Source organism: Pogoniulus pusillus, chromosome Z, assembly GCF_015220805.1.
Source record: "Pogoniulus pusillus isolate bPogPus1 chromosome Z, bPogPus1.pri, whole genome shotgun sequence".
In the NCBI taxonomy this organism is placed as follows: domain Eukaryota; kingdom Metazoa; phylum Chordata; class Aves; order Piciformes; family Lybiidae; genus Pogoniulus; species Pogoniulus pusillus.
The window spans coordinates 12,172,095-12,187,785 of NC_087309.1; the positions used below are offsets into that span (position 1 = coordinate 12,172,095).

General features: G+C 45.6%; 1 protein-coding gene across 1 annotated transcript in view; it reads left to right on the plus strand.

The window, feature by feature from the left end:
* The window catches only part of CCBE1 (collagen and calcium binding EGF domains 1), a 158,155-nt gene that overhangs the window by 119,821 nt on the left and 22,643 nt on the right, over positions 1-15,691 (plus strand). Inside the window, exons 4-6 of the mRNA XM_064140299.1 lie at positions 6,637-6,771; positions 7,732-7,869; positions 14,886-14,992. Of these exons, the coding sequence (XP_063996369.1) occupies positions 6,637-6,771; positions 7,732-7,869; positions 14,886-14,992 (380 nt within the window). The remainder of the gene's footprint in view (positions 1-6,636; positions 6,772-7,731; positions 7,870-14,885; positions 14,993-15,691) is intronic.

Below are 15,691 nucleotides of genomic sequence, written 5' to 3' on the forward strand. Positions count from 1 at the left end.
CTTCAGCTACTATCCACCAGCACCCCCAGGTACCTCTTCTCCTGGCTGCTCACATATTCTCAAAAGAAGAACTGTGCACTTGCAGCTTCCCTGTGAAGAAACTCATGGTGCCAGACCCAGCTATAGGGAGCTGGGTAGGCTTTGGTGAAATCAAGATGGTCCTCATCCTGTAATTTTGCAGTGAGTTTTGTCTTAGTCTATGGCATGAGATGATATTTCCCATGTGAAGAAGAGGTGGCTGTCCCGTGTTCTACAAGGTGGTTTTGTGCACAGGAGGCAGAAGCCCTGTATCCCTTTGGGGCAGAAAAGAAGTCAGGACTCTACAGTCTGGCCTTCAGCTTTCCTATGGATTGCAACAATTTTGTATGCTGGTTATTTCCTAAATACAATGCATGCAGCAGGAAAAGTAAGAGGAGCAAAATAGAAAATTAAAGCCATGGCAACAGATCATGTTAGGCTTCTAATTTTCATTTCTTGACGTTTGAAGAGATTATGACTGCAGCTTTTATTATGTACCCACTGATTTTGCTTAATCCTGTCTATTAACTGCATCTTGGTAACCTGAGTTTCTGCCACTAATTAAATTTCTCTGCTGGCTGTGGCTTCTCTCTGTTCCTCCTTTTTCAGCTTGAGCTATACTTTGCCTTGAACATCAGAGGCCACAGAAATTGCTGTAACATCTGAGATGATCTTGGACTGTTGGTATAAGGATGAGAAACATGATTCAGTGAAGTACTCATTTCATTTACTGTTACAAGACATCACTTGGATCTTCTCACATTGTTTTGGCATAATCTTGTCAGAGAAGCTGTATGAAATGCATATCCTGACACAAGCACATAAATACATTACAGATGTGAGTTTACTAGAGCACATCTGCACCTTTTAATCCAGTACTCATAAAGCTGTGAGAAGTAGCTCCAGCCCTGTCTTCTACTTGATTTAGCAATGGCTGCAGGGAGAAAGGTTGGGAGAGGGATGCACCTCCTTTGTCCACAGGGATACTTGTTACAGCTGCCTCAGGGATACTCTACTCTCCTTCTTGGACAGCTGTTATTTAAACAGACTCTTTCCCAAAGGTTCATGTCTTTATCCATACCCATCTTTGGTTTCTGTGCTGTTATTCTCATTTGCCCTTGAAAAGAAACAGAAATCAGTGCATTCCAGTACGACTCCCTGCCTCTGGATATGACATTGTATTTACTTTGGGCTCACCTTCTTGTTCTGAGTTTCAGCTGCAGGAGAAGGGAGCAATGACCCTCAGGAAACATGGAGCAGAGTTTCATTTGTATGTCTGATTCCTCCTGTAACATCTCTCCCTGCCCCACCTGACCAGTGAATCAGATTTTAAAAAAAGTGCTCCTCATCATTTTTGTTTTGCTTGGAAACTCACAGATCCAACCAGGTCCTGTCTCATGGCTTCACTGAGAATAAAGAAGGGACATCTATAGTCTGAAACAGCTTCTTTTAGAGAGCACTCTTGCTGCTATGGGTTTATAAATTAATTTTCTTGGCTGTGGATTAATCACAGTATCACAGTATTATTAGGATTGGAAGAGACCTCACAGATCATCAAGTCCAACCCTTTACCACAGAGCTCAAGGCTAGACCATGGCACCAAGTGCCACGTCCAATCCTGCCTTGAACAGCCCCAGGGACGGCGACTCCACCACCTCCCCAGGCAGCCCATTCCAGTGTCCAATGACTCTCTCAGTGAAGAACTTTCTCCTCACCTCCAGACTAAATCTCCCCTGGCGCAGCCTGAGGCTGTGTCCTCTCGTTCTGGTGCTGGCCACCTGAGAGAAGAGAGCAACCTCCTCCTGCCCACAACCACCCCTCAGGTAGTTGTAGACAGCAATGAGGTCACCCCTGAGCCTCCTCTTCTCCAGGCTAACCAATCCCAGCTCCCTCAGCCTCTCCTCGTAGGGCTGTGCTCAAGGTCTCTCACCAGCCTCGTTGCCCTTCCAACCAAAACAAGTCTAAGGCTCTATGACTTGCTGAACCTCATAAGGTTGACCTTTGCCCAGTCTGTCCAGATCTTGGTGATGGCAGCACACCCTTTGGGGTGTGAGCCACTCCTCCCAGTTCTGTATCATAAGCAAACTTGCTGAGGATACATTCTGTTCCTTCATCCAGGTCATCTATGAAGGTTTTGAACAAGACTAGGCCCAGCATGGACCACTGTTACACTGCCTCAATTTTTCATATTTTTCTAAAATCTAGAACATTCTAACCCTCACTGAGTGACTTCGATTAATCCTCAAACATTTCCTAGGCTGGGCTGGCAGGTGAGAGTCTTGAACATGGACAGGCATGTCCATGCTTTACTCTGCACACAGAAGTGATGCAGCAGCTTTTGCCCATATTCATTCCAGTTGTGAGGACTGCTCATAAGGGAGTCCTGTTGCCTGTGACACACATAGAATCATAGAATCAACCAGGTTGGAAGAGACCTCCAAGATCATCCAGTCCAACCTAGCACCCAGCCCCATCCAGTCAACTAGACCATGGCACTAAGTGCCTCATCCAGGCTTCTATTGAACATCTCCAGCGACGGTGCCTCCACCACCTCCCTGGGCAGCCCATTCCAATACCAATCACTCTCTCTGGCAACAACTTCCTCCTAACATCCAGCCTATACTTTCCCCAGCACAACTTGAGACTGTGTCCCCTTGTTCTGTTGCTGGTTGCCTGGGAGAAGAGACCAACCCCCACCTGGCTACAATGTCCCTTCAGGTAGTTGTAGACAGCAATGAGGTCTGGCCTGAGCCTCCTCTTCTCCAGGCTAAACAACCCCAGCTCCCTCAGCCTCTCCTCATAGGCTTTGTGCTCCAGGCCCCTCACCAGCTTTGTTGCCCTTCTCTGGACATGTTCCAGCACCTCAACATCTCTCTTGAATTGAGGGGCCCAGAACTGGACACAGCACTCAAGGTCCTACTGTCCACACTGTTGCTGATGCAGGCCAGGATGCCATTGGCTCTCTTGGCCACCTGGGCACACTGCTGGCTCATCTTCATCCTACTATCTATGAGCTCTGTGATGTGAGAGTTGCCTACAGTGTGATGTGGGTTGACAATGTGGGATCCACCATCAGGAAGAGTTCCACCTCCTGGGTTCTTCCCTAGCTTTGTATGAAAGCAAAAATCTGCTAAGGTGAATATAAAAACTGCATTTAAAGAGTGGTTGCGTAAAATATGCCAAAAGAGATGATTAACAAGAGCTGGCATTGTTTAGTCTGGAGTAAGGGAGACTGAGGGGAGACGTGATAACAGTTTTTAGGTATGTAAAAACATGCTGCAAGGGGGAGAGTAAATTGTTCTTCATGGCCAAGAGGAAGACAAAAATAATGGGCTTAAATGGCTGCAAGGGGAATTTGGATAAGATATGAGTAAAAGGCTTTTTATCTGCAAGGATAAAAACCGTTTGGAATAGTGAGGCATTGTGGGGCATCTCCATCCCTGAGGGATTTTTAGGTACAGGTTAGACAAATGCCTCTTGGGAAAGGTTTACACTTAGCTAATCCTGCTTGTGGTGGAAGGTGGTCCCTTCCAGCTCTTGTTTTTAAGGATTTTATTAGGGCATGTGTATTAATGGAAGTACAGGGAGGACGGAGGTCTTTTTGTCTCCAGCCTGAATAGTCTCAACATGGCACACAGGATTAATCCAGCACCTGCATGAGCATACTGACTAAGGAGCAGGCATGTTCACCTAAGTGCTGGCCATACTAGCCTGTTCTGCCTCTGGTTTTATTTCAGTGGAAAATGAAAACTGCAGTCCTGCCCAAGGGAAAACACCACTGTTGCTTTATATTTTTGATTTGCAGTGCCAAACGTAATGGCAGATTATAGCATCACCTAAAAAGCCCAAAACAGTCCTCAGGATGACCATGTTTGAAGGCAAGGACCACTTTTTCCTTCTGTGCTTGTGCAAGGCTCTGCATTATGTGATCCTGGTCCTGGCAAGGGCTGGAGTCCTTGCACCACCATTCACCACAACAGCACTGTGGGCAGACTTCAAGAGTTAAAATCAACCTAGTTGTGAAGTAAGAGGGAAAGAAAGAATGCCTGCTATTCAAAAGGTGACAAGCACAAGGGAGGAAATGCTTGGCACCATTACAACAGTATTTTTGGCCTAAGGGGCTGTGCAGTGACACACAGCAGCTTGTTAAATCTCATTTCATGTTTTTCTATACCATACAATACACTGCTTTTACCCCCAGTACTGCATGCATGCTCTGTAACAGCAAATGTGGTTTCACTTGCTTTGCCTGCTATTAGTTAATTCCAATTGTTTGGAAAAACTATCATTCCCAGAGATGTCTGCTACTCATTACTGTGAGTCAATAATGAGCCTAAGTTTTAATTGTTTTGTACCATATATATGGAAAAAACAGTCCATTGCTGGGAATTCAGTTGAAACACTCAGGTTTGGTTAGATGCTGTTTATATTTCTGCTGTACTCACAGAATCACAGAATGTCAGGGGCTGACAGGGACCCTGAAAGTTCATCCAGTTCAATGCCCCTGTGGAACAGGATCATCTATACCAGATCACACAGGAACACATCCAGGCGGGTTTTGAATATCTCCAGAGGGGGAGACTCCACAACCCCACTGAGCAGCCTGTGCCAGTGTTCTGTCACACTCAACAATGAAAAAAATTCCTCCTCAGCTTCCACCCATTGCCTCTTGTCTTGCCCTTGGGCATCACAAACGGAGCCTGGCTCCATCCTCCTGGCACTTACCCTTTACATATTTATAAACATTAATGAGCTCACCTCTCAGTCTCCTCTTCTCCAAGCTAAAGAGCCCCAGCTCCTTCAATCTCTCCTCATAAGAGAGATGTTCCATTCCCTTCATCATCTCCATGCCTCTGTGCTGGACTCTCTCAAGCAGTTCTATGCACTTCATGAACGTGTGGGCCCAGAACTGGACACAGTACTCCAGTGAGGCCTCAGAGCAGAGGGGTGTAGAGGGGGAGGAGAACCGGAGAACCTCTCTCGCCCTACTAGCCACGCTCCTTCTAATACACCCTAGAATGGCATTGGCCCTCCTGGACACAAGAGCACACTGCTGGCTCATGGTCAACCTTCATTCACCAGGACCCCCAGATCTTTTTTCCCTTCAATGCTATCCAGCAGGTCAGTCACCAACTTATACTGATACCTGGGGTTGTTTTCCCAGATGCAAGACTCTACACTTGCCTTTGTTGAATTTCATTCCGTTTCTCCCTGCCCAGCTCTCCAGACTGCATAAGTCTCACTGAATGGCAGCACAACCCTGTGTGTCAGCCACTGCACCCAGTTTGGAGTGGTAGTAGTACCCAGTCACTGGAGAGTCACAGTGACTACCACATGGACGCTGTCTGTAGGATGATGTTCCTCTAAAACAATGACATAAAGTGCCACTTGCTTTGGCATAAAACCCAACCTTCAGGAGAGTTTACCTGAAACAGCTTTGAGACCAGATACTTGTTTTCTGTTTCCCACAGCACTGCAAATCTCTTGCACCCACAGCTTGAGGCTGCCCATTTGTACCCAGCCTTGCAACCAGCCTCATGTCAAGGACCAAATCCAGCCCCTGGAAGGGCAAGGATGTGCGAGAGTCCTTGTTTCACTCCGGTGTCCATTCCCTGAATTTCAGCTCCACTGCTACACAGCAGTGCAATCAGAAACAGATTCACCCTCACTCATGTTTCCAATGGAGACTTCACTCTTTTGTTATTTAATTTACAAGCCCAGCTAGCAACTTTCCATACCATAATATGCACATCATTATTATTAATAGTGATAATGGTTTTGTAGCTATGTGTTCTTTGCTAGAAGAGTTACACCTGGCTTTGAAAAAACTACTGTGCAATTTTAATTAACTTTTGCTTATTACACAGTTTCTGCCTGGATGTGGCAGTTACCCTCACAGTATTCCACAGTATTCTGCATAGGAAATGTTGCTATCAGCACTTTAAAATTTGTGACAGAGAACAGCAAAGGTATTTCAGGTAATTAAATATTTCTGAGCCTGGAGAAGAGGAGGATCAGGGGAGACCTCATTGCTGTCTACAACTACCTGAAGGGAGGTTGTAGCCAGGTGGGGGTTGGTCTCTTCTCCCAGGCAACCAGCAACAGAACAAGGGGACACAGTCTCATGTTGTGCCGGGGTAGGTCTAGGCTGGATGTGAGGAGGAAGTTGTTGGCAGAGAGAGTGATTGGCATTGGAATTGGCTGCCCAGGGAGGTGGTGGAGGCACCATCCCTGGAGGTGTTGAAGAAAAGCCTGGCTGAGGTACCTAGTGCCATGGTCTAGTTGACGGGTAGGGCTGGGGGATAGGTTGGACTGGCTGATCTTGGAGGTCGTTTCCAACCTGGTTGATTCTATGATTCTGTGATTCTGTGGGATGAATTCTTATATTCTGCAAACTGGGAAAGTGTCCCTTGTTTAAAGCCCAGCTTTAAGAAATAGGCTTCAAACCTCTGACCAGCAATTACAGTTTTACTGTCATTCTTTGCTTGTGTCTAATGCTTTATTTCCAGGTTCCCCCAGTCCTTAAAAAGGATATAACTCAACTTTATTAACTAGCAGAAATATTTGCTGCCAAAGTATCTTTTTTTTCCCTAACTGCACTCTTCTCTCTCTCTCTAGACTATGATGTCTGTGCTGAAGCTCCCTGTGAACAGCAGTGCACGGATAACTTTGGGCGAGTCTTATGCACTTGCTACCCTGGGTACCGCTACGATCGCGAGAGGCACAGGAACAGAGAGAAGCCGTATTGCCTGGGTGAGTAGAAGTGCTTGTTGAACTCATCTCTGGTTCTTCCTCCCTTGAGTCTTTTAAAAGTCAGTTTAGAGCTGGAGCCTTTCTTATTCTTATTAACATTACAGAAGAAACAAGTAATATATATTAATATAACTCTATTAAGGACTTGTTCCCTGAAGCATGAGATGTAAATCACCCTGAAATTATTAGGAGGTAGCAGCTAAAATGAGACACGTGCACACAAACCCTTTGATGTTTGGGGCTGATGTAATATTCCCTTTATTAATTCCTTCTGGAGGTTTTGAGACGTATTTGAGGTTTTGGCCTAAGACAAGGACATAATTCTAACAGTAACTCCTGAAGCACTATAACCAGACCTGATGCTGAAAATAAATCCTTGGGGTTTGATTCAGATGGCCAGTCTCTAATTCAGGACTGATAACATAGATGTGGTCCTTGTGTGGCCAGTCTCATCCTGCTCTGTGTGGTTTGCTGTGGGAGAGAGAAAAAGTTTTTCATAGAATCAACCAAGTTGGAAGAGACCTCCAAGACCTTATAGTCCGACGTAGTACCCAGCCCTATCCAGTCAACTAGACCATGGCACTAAGTGCCTCATCCAGTCTTTTCTTGAACACCACCAGGGACGGTGACTCCACCACCTCCCTGGGCAGCCCATTCCAATGGCAAAGTTTGCAGAAAGGAGCTTTGCTTGTGAGAATAATGTGATGGAAAAGGAGTAAAAGTGGAGGCTTGTTCTTATTTTTCACTGTTGATTTCAAATGGCAAGCAATTATGACTGATAGGATGCCAGGTGTGTTAACAGTAGTGCAGTTGGCACTCCATCCCCAAGTACCAGCGGTGCTGCTGTTACTCATTGATTTAACCACAAAACATCCTGACACCTTTAAAGGAGGTCTTTTATTGCACTTGAGGTCTGAAACCCCCAGTTTTAGTACATTGTGAACTCTTGCTTTTCTCCAGATATTGATGAGTGTGCTACAAGCAATGGGACACTCTGCCCTCAGATCTGTGTCAACACTATGGGCAGCTACAGGTGTGAGTGTCATGAAGGCTACATCCGGGAGGATGATGGCAAGACGTGCACCAAAGGAGATAAAGGTATATGCGAGTGGGGCTTAATGACTCTGGCCCAAAGGGCTGTCTAAAAGATTAATTCTTCTAAGGAGGAACTGCTCCTACACTACACTTGGAGCAGGAGGTCTGAAGCTGGACTGTAGCTTATACCTCTTAACAGCCCAGGTTGTTCCTAGGTACCTGCGCACCTGCAGAACAGTCCCACCACACACTCTCCCTCTCCACAGCTCATGAGCTGCACACACACAACAGTAAATCAGTAGTCACATCTGTAAAGAAAGAGCAGAAGTACATTCAAGGATCAGGAAGGTACCACTCCCTAGGAAGGCAGGATGGCCAAATGGTGGCAGGGTGGCAAAATGGTGAAACTTGCTGTTACAGCTTTGGTTAAACCATTTCTGCTGTATTCATCTGACAAAAGCCATATTTTCCTCTCACACCAACCTGAGTTACACCTAGTTTGCAGCCTCAGGAGACATGGAGGTGTGTGGGGGGAGGGAGAGAACCAAAAAAAAGCCAGATGCTAATCCTAAGTCTTCAAGAATTTAATCTGTTAATTAAATTAATTTCAGTAACCTTATTTTGTATTTATGTGCCTACATCTGAGATTAGCAAATGGCCCTGGGTGAGATGCTTAGTGTCTTTAGGCACTCAGAGGCTCAGTAAAGGTGTGTCTGGGAATTCCACACACTTTTAAAGCATTGCTTAAATCAATTACAAAATGTCATCAAGTAACACCAAAATCTGCTGACCTGCAATTAATTTGTGACTGTGGTCACTTCCCCCCCCCCCCCCCCCCCCCCCCTTTTTATTTTTCTGTTTTTAAAAATGAGGATAATATGTGATGGGAAAGGGGTAGAAGTGAGGGCTTGTTATTACTTTTCACTGTTGGTTTCACATTATGAAACTATATGAGCTGTGTATAAATTACATCAGAGTTTTTTATCTCCCTCGAGTTAATAAATTACAGCATTTAAAGTACAGCAGGTTAAATATAGGTATGACAATTTAAAAAGAAAGCAGGAAGAGAACAATCTGTGTTCTGTTAAAAGAAACAAAACAAAACAAAACAAAACAAAACAAAACAAAACCAAAACACACAACCACCTCTTTTGATGAATGGTGACTTAGCATAAACTCATCAATTAATGCCTGAATACACATATCATTGGGTGCTCCAAATCCCATTGGATGTCCAGAGCAATTTATAATTTTGAGTATCCTCTGACAATCTGTAACTGGAGCCATCACCTTATAATTGTTCCTTGCAGTTTTCAGATTTCCTGGGGGGAAGAAGAGGGGAAGAGGTCATAAGGGAGAGAGATGCGACCTATATAATGACCCTTGCAAATATTTTTTCATTTAACTTTTGTTCGGACTAGTTCAAGTTTCCTGACTGAATAACGTCCAAAGCATTTGGAATAACCAACCATGCAACGTATTTAAGGCTGTGCAAGTAATTCTAATACTTGCAAAACACTAATTTTACACTGAATGTACACAGCACACGAAGAAGTCAGCTGAGGCAGTTAACCGGGAATTAAACATCCACTACCTCTCACGACCTTTCCCAAATCAGCTGTATCACAGTATCACTGTATCAGCAAGGTTGGAAGAGACCTCATAGATCACCAAGTCCAACCCTTTACCACAGAGCTCAAGGCTAGACCATGGCACCAAGTGCCATGTCCAATCCTGCCTTGAACAGCCCCAGGGACAGCGACTCCACCACCTCCCCGGGCAGCCCATTCCAGTGTCCAATGACTCCCTCAGTGAAGAACTTTCTCCTCACCTCCAGCCTAAATTTCCCCTGGCACAGCCTGGGGCTGTGTCTTCTCATTCTGGTGCTGGCCACCTGAGAGAAGAGAGCAACCTCCTCCTGGCCACAACCACCCTTCAGGTAGTTGTAGACAGCAATAAGGTCACCCCTGAGCCTCCTCTTCTCCAGGCTAACCAATCCCAGCTCCCTCAGCCTCTCCTCGTAGGGCTGTGCTCAAGGCCTCTCCCCAGCCTCGTCGCCCTTCTCTGGACACACTCAAGCATCTCAATGTCCCTCCTAAACTGGGGGGCCCAGAACTGAACACAGTACTCAAGGTGAGGTCTAACCAGTGCAGAGTACAGGGGCAGAATGACCTCCCTGCTCCTGCTGGCCACACCATTCCTGATGCAGGCCAGGATGCCACTGGCTCTCTTGGCCACCTGGGCACACTGCTGGCTCATGTTCAGGTGGGTATCAATCAGCACCCCCAGATCCCTCTCTGTCTGGCTGCTCTCCAGCCACTCCGACCCCAGCCTGTATCTCTGCATGGGGTTGTTGTGGCCAAAGTGCAGCACCCTGCACTTGGAGCTATTGAACTCCATCCCATTGGACTCTGCCCATCTGTCCAGGCAGTCAAGGTCCCGCTGCAGAGCCCTTCTGCCCTCCAACCCAGAGGTATGATGCAGAGGAGGACACTTTATGCTCTGTTAGCCCTCTATACTCCAGGATGACAATTCTAATTGCCAGACCTATGGTGCAACTAGAAGTGGAGCTGGCCATTGCTGTTTCGGGGGGGGGTTATGTGCCGAACTCACCCCGAAGCAAACCGCAGGTCCGGGCAGCCGTGCGAAACCAGCTGTGGCAGGGCACCACCTGGTGGCCAGCACCAGCCCTGCAGCCGCGCCGGAATGATCTTCCTTAACGAGCAGATGATTTGCTACTCCTGGTAGCTGGAACCCTTAAATTTGATTTTAAAATTTAGCGTGAGAGGCATGAAAACATATGTATCCCTCTCCATCTCTAACCATGCTGCATGTTTCCCAGGAGGCACTATTCCTGTTTTCATCATGTCGTGCCTGAATGGTGCAATCCAGGCACATTTTTGGCTAAGTGAGCTGGACCAAGAGCTTTGGGTTTGTCTGTGGGCACAAGAATAGGGAATGTTTTCCTCGCATCTATAATCATATTGCATTTGATAGAGACAATACAGCTACCCACACAGAAGTAGGCAAATGAAACCATCTCAGCAGGCTGAGCCCAGATAATATCACAGTATCACCAAGGTTGGAAGAGACCTCACAGATCATCAAGTCCAACCCTTTACCACAGGGTAAATATAAGACAGATGACCAACAGTCTCCATGCAAAGACTGCCTGCGGCACAGCTCCCTGCAGAGCTCTCCCCCGCCAGCATCTCCTTCTCTTCCAGCATCAGCAAGAGAGAGGCTTCGAGCACATGCAAAACTTCATCACTCCCCCAAGTAGATCTCTTATCAATAGGCACCATGGGGCTCACCGATGTCTTGCCAAGACAAAAGGACTTCTATCACAACAGCAACATCAGACATAAACTAGACTCTGTGCTTTGGAAAGACTTCCAAAAACGGGGCTGGATCAAGTCTTCTTTGAAAGAATTTTAGTTTCCTGGTGTAGATCTGTGCAGTGGAAACAGGCTGTGCCTCGCTCACTGCTGGCCAAACTGACCCTGGTAGGCGACCTCTATTCCTGCACCGTGCGTGGGTGGTTCCATCTAATTGCTTCCCGTCCCTCTGGCCTGCCCTAGGTGGCTTCTGGCTTTATCCATGCTTTATCCTGGCTTTATTCATAGTTTGATCCTGATACAGGATCAGATGAGGGTAAGAGCAAATGTTTGATGGATGACTTCTTCCCTGGGCAAATCATCACCTCTGTCTGGTATGAGTTAGGGGGATTACACCTCTCTCCTGGGACATAGCTCATGCTTGCTTATATGATGCTGTTGGACTTCTTCCTCTGACAAGTCAATCCAACTGGATTTGCAGAAAGTTCGCTAGTATGATATATCCCAAACATTAGCAGACACCCCCACACATTCATCTCCATGGATTGTTACAGCCTTGTTTTATCTATGCTTGTCAGCCCCATGTGCCACATCCTTCTGGAAGACAAAATGGATTTTGTAATGAGACACTAGGCCAAATCCACCACTTCTTAATCTGCATGTAATTCCACTGATTCTAGTGGGACTGTATTAGGTTTCAAATAGCAGAGCCTCTGGCACTTTCTCCCCTATGACTCTGTGTTGCTTTCAGCAACTTTTCTTAACACGGTATGAAAGACCTTGTTTGGTAAGATAGATATTAAAAGGAATTTTGGTTAAGTCTAGTATCTAACTCAAACTTTATTTGAGCTTGAAAAAGAAAGACTTTTTTTTTTCCTAATGGCTTTATATGTGCATTTGTAAATCCTGCACTAGTCCCAAAACGGAGGAAGATGACAAATTGGAGAGGGAGGAAGAACTCCATCAGGGAGCCACAGTTACTGAGATGTGATGAAGAGAAAACTTAGCTTAAAGAAATACCAAGATGTGTCTTTATCACAGCATACACCTTGTTAAAGGAGAGAAAAAAAAAAAACAACCACTTCACATTGCTGATTCTTTATTCTGCAAAAGAAAGTCTTATTATGGACAAAGAGTCTTTGCAAGGAGCCAAAGACAAAATCATTAGCATTATAAATACAGCAGTGAGGAAGGAAACCAGCAGACACTGTGTAGTCAGGGCCCTTACAGCTGTCTTCTACGTGATTAGGAGACTAGAGGAATGCATTTTTCTCTTCCAAAAGCGAGCATACCTGATGTGGCATTACATCCAGTAGACTAAACATAACAAAAAATCACTTTTTTCCTAAATTTTCACATCTGCTGTCCCTAGATAACCATCTGATGTATGCAATATTCCTTACTGGGCTCTTCAAACACCTAAAGTCAAGTACCACACAGTATCTTTATTATTAAAAGCTCAAATCAATATATGTGAAATTCTGAAAAGATAAAGGACATTAAAGTGTGTGCCCACCCAAGTGAGAAGTATAACACAACAGCTAAGCATACTGTAGCTGATCCTTTTTGAAGATTTTAAGGATTTGGTAGCTTTAACCAGGAGCACATGCAGAGTTTTTCCATTACAGGACATGCTCTGGAAGGTTGGTGTTCAAAGACATCCAATAATCCTTCCAGATAATATCATAGAGAATCACAGAATGGCTTAGGTTGGAAGAGACCTCAAAGATCATTCAGTTCCAAGCCCCTGCCATAGGCAGGGACACCTCCCACTAGAAGAGGTCACTCAAGGCCTCATCCAATCTGGCTTCCCAGGGAGGGAGCATCCACAACCTCCCTGGGCAACCTGTGCCAGTGTCTCACCACCCTCACTGTAAAGAACTTCTTCCTAACATCTAGTTTAAATCTCCCCTCTGTCATTTTAAACCCATTACCCCTTGTAGTGTCATTACAAGACCTTCTACATAGCCCCTCCCCAGCCCTCCTGTAAGTCTGGAAGGCCACTATAAGGTCTCCTCAAAGCCTTCTCTTCTCCAGGCTGCAGAGCCCCAACTCTCATAGTCTGTCCTCATAGCAGAGCTGCTGCAGCCCTCTGGTCATCTTTGTGGCCCTCCTCTGGACTCGCTCCAACAGTTCCATGTCCTTCTTGTGCTGGAGGCTCCAGAACTGCACACAGTACTCAAGGTGGGGTCTAAGGAGAGCAGAGTAAAGGGGGAGAATCCTCTCCCTTGCCTTGCTGGCCACACTGCTCTTGCTGCAGCCCAGCACGCAGCTGCTGTCTGGGCTGCACTCACACTGCCAGCTCATGTTGAGCTTTTTATCAACCCAGACTTCTAGGTCCTTTTCCTCAGGGCTGCTCTCAGCCATTCACCACCCAGTCTGTATTTGTGCTTGGGATTGCCAAATCAGGTGCAGGACCTTACACCTGGCCTTTCTGAATGCAATGAGGTTCACCTGGGCCCACCTCTTCAGCCTGTCCAGATTCCTCTGGATGGATCCCTGGCCTCTAGCAAGTTGAGTGTGGCACACAGCTTGGTGTTATCTGCAGACTTGCTGAGGGTGCACTCGATTCCTCTGTCCATGTCACTCACAAAGATATTAAACAGCACTGGTGCCAGCACTGACCCCCGAGGGGTGCCATTTGTCACTGGTCTCCAGGTGGACATTGTGCCATTGATCACCACTCTCTGCATATGACCATCCAGCCAACTCCTTATCCAGCAGTGCTCCACCCACCCAGTCTGTGTTTTTCAGTTTGGTGACCAGGATGTCCTGTGGGACAGAGTCAAATACCTTACTCAGGTCCAGGCAGATGCTGTCAGTTGCCCTTCCCTTGCCCAATGTTGCTGTGAATTCATCATAAAAAGCCGCCAAATCTATCAGGCATGATTTGCCCTCAGTGAAGCCATTGCTAGTTACCACCAATCACCTCTGGCAATATCTGGCAACAAACACATCATATGCAGAGTCTCAACACACTTGATGCTTCTCAACAACTACACGTGGAAGTGAAAAAGAACTTACCAGAGTTTGCCAGTAAGTGCCATCCTGTGATTTGGAAACCACATTTCTCTTTAAGTGGTCATCTATTAAATCAATACTTTTGTTTGTGATGCAAATTGTTTCACTGTATATGGGACTGGGAAAGGGATAAAACCAACATTTGTAACATCTCTTACAGTTTGGATCACTTAAAATAATTCTTGTAGTATCAACAGGTGTGACTCTATCTCTTGTGTGGATTCAAATCCCTATCATTAATCTCAATCCCCATCTCTGCTCAGGTTGATTCCATCACACAGAGGAATAACCAGCAATGATAAAGAGCACCTAGTGCAGAGTGAATGAAATTACCATATTGTGTGAGGGATTTTACTGTAACTTATAGCATATAAAAATCTGCCCTGCAAGGAACTGCAAATCAGTTAGGCCTATAGGGTTAGTCTTCCCCAAACACAAAGCTGAAAGAAGGGGTGTGAACTTTTCCAGGTATTTAAAAAAAAGGAAAAGAAATACTTTGGGGATTGTTAACTGGAAACAGCTGGTTTCAAAATGAGCTCAGAGCTGTCCATACCAAGTTTCTAAGCCTTATACAGCAGTTCACAATCACAGCATTAATAATGTCAAGATTCTCTTCATAGGCTGGGGAAATGTAACAACCTTCAAGTTGCTTTTGCATTTGCTTCATGAATTTCTTTCCTTTGGATCTTGATATTTGCATTGGAAACTGCTTTCTTTCAGCTGGGCTCCCTGAGAAGTCTGAAAATGTGGCAAAACCAGGGACATGCTGTGCCTCTTGTAAGGAATTTCATCAAATAAAGCAGACGGTTTTACAACTGAAGCAAAAGGTATGAACACTGATCAGCCATGGCTTTACCAGACCTGCATGGGTTTTGACAATGGTGGTTAAATGTAAGTGTTTGGAGCTGTCGCTGCCATGGGGCATTTGTGCCCACAACGATGATGCTGGTATATTTTTAAATCACTCAGGAACAGCATCTCTTCCTTGTGCTTCTGAAAGGCTTGTAAGCAGGTTGCTAACCAAGCTCATTGAGCTGTGTTACCAAGTTCATGGTAACAGAGGCTGGCAAGCATCCATCCCTGTCTGAGCCCAGGTTTCTTGGCAATTGCTGCTGGCCTCAGCTTTTCATTCATTCTGAGTGCACAGGATATTGGACTTGGTTCACCTTCAGTATAACCAAGGGCAAGACATTCTGCAGAGGCAGTTACGTGGGAGACCATGACTTTGCATTAATAAGGTGCTGAAAGAGGTGCCAAACAGGAGGTATGTGGCTAAACAAGAAATCACTAGGTTTGATTTTTTAACATTTTTTTAAAGGAAAAACCCTCAGCCCCAGTTTTCTGTTTTTCACCTGTACTCTTCCTAAAATAATGCACTTTTAAACTTCCCCCTGGCTTTTAACTGCTCCTATATGTGGCCTCCCTCTGCATTTGAGTAGGACTGAAATAACCCAGACACCCAGCCTGGAATCTGGAGAGCCAAGTGCAAGATTCAAGTGTGGTGCTGCTTCAGGTAACATCTCCTT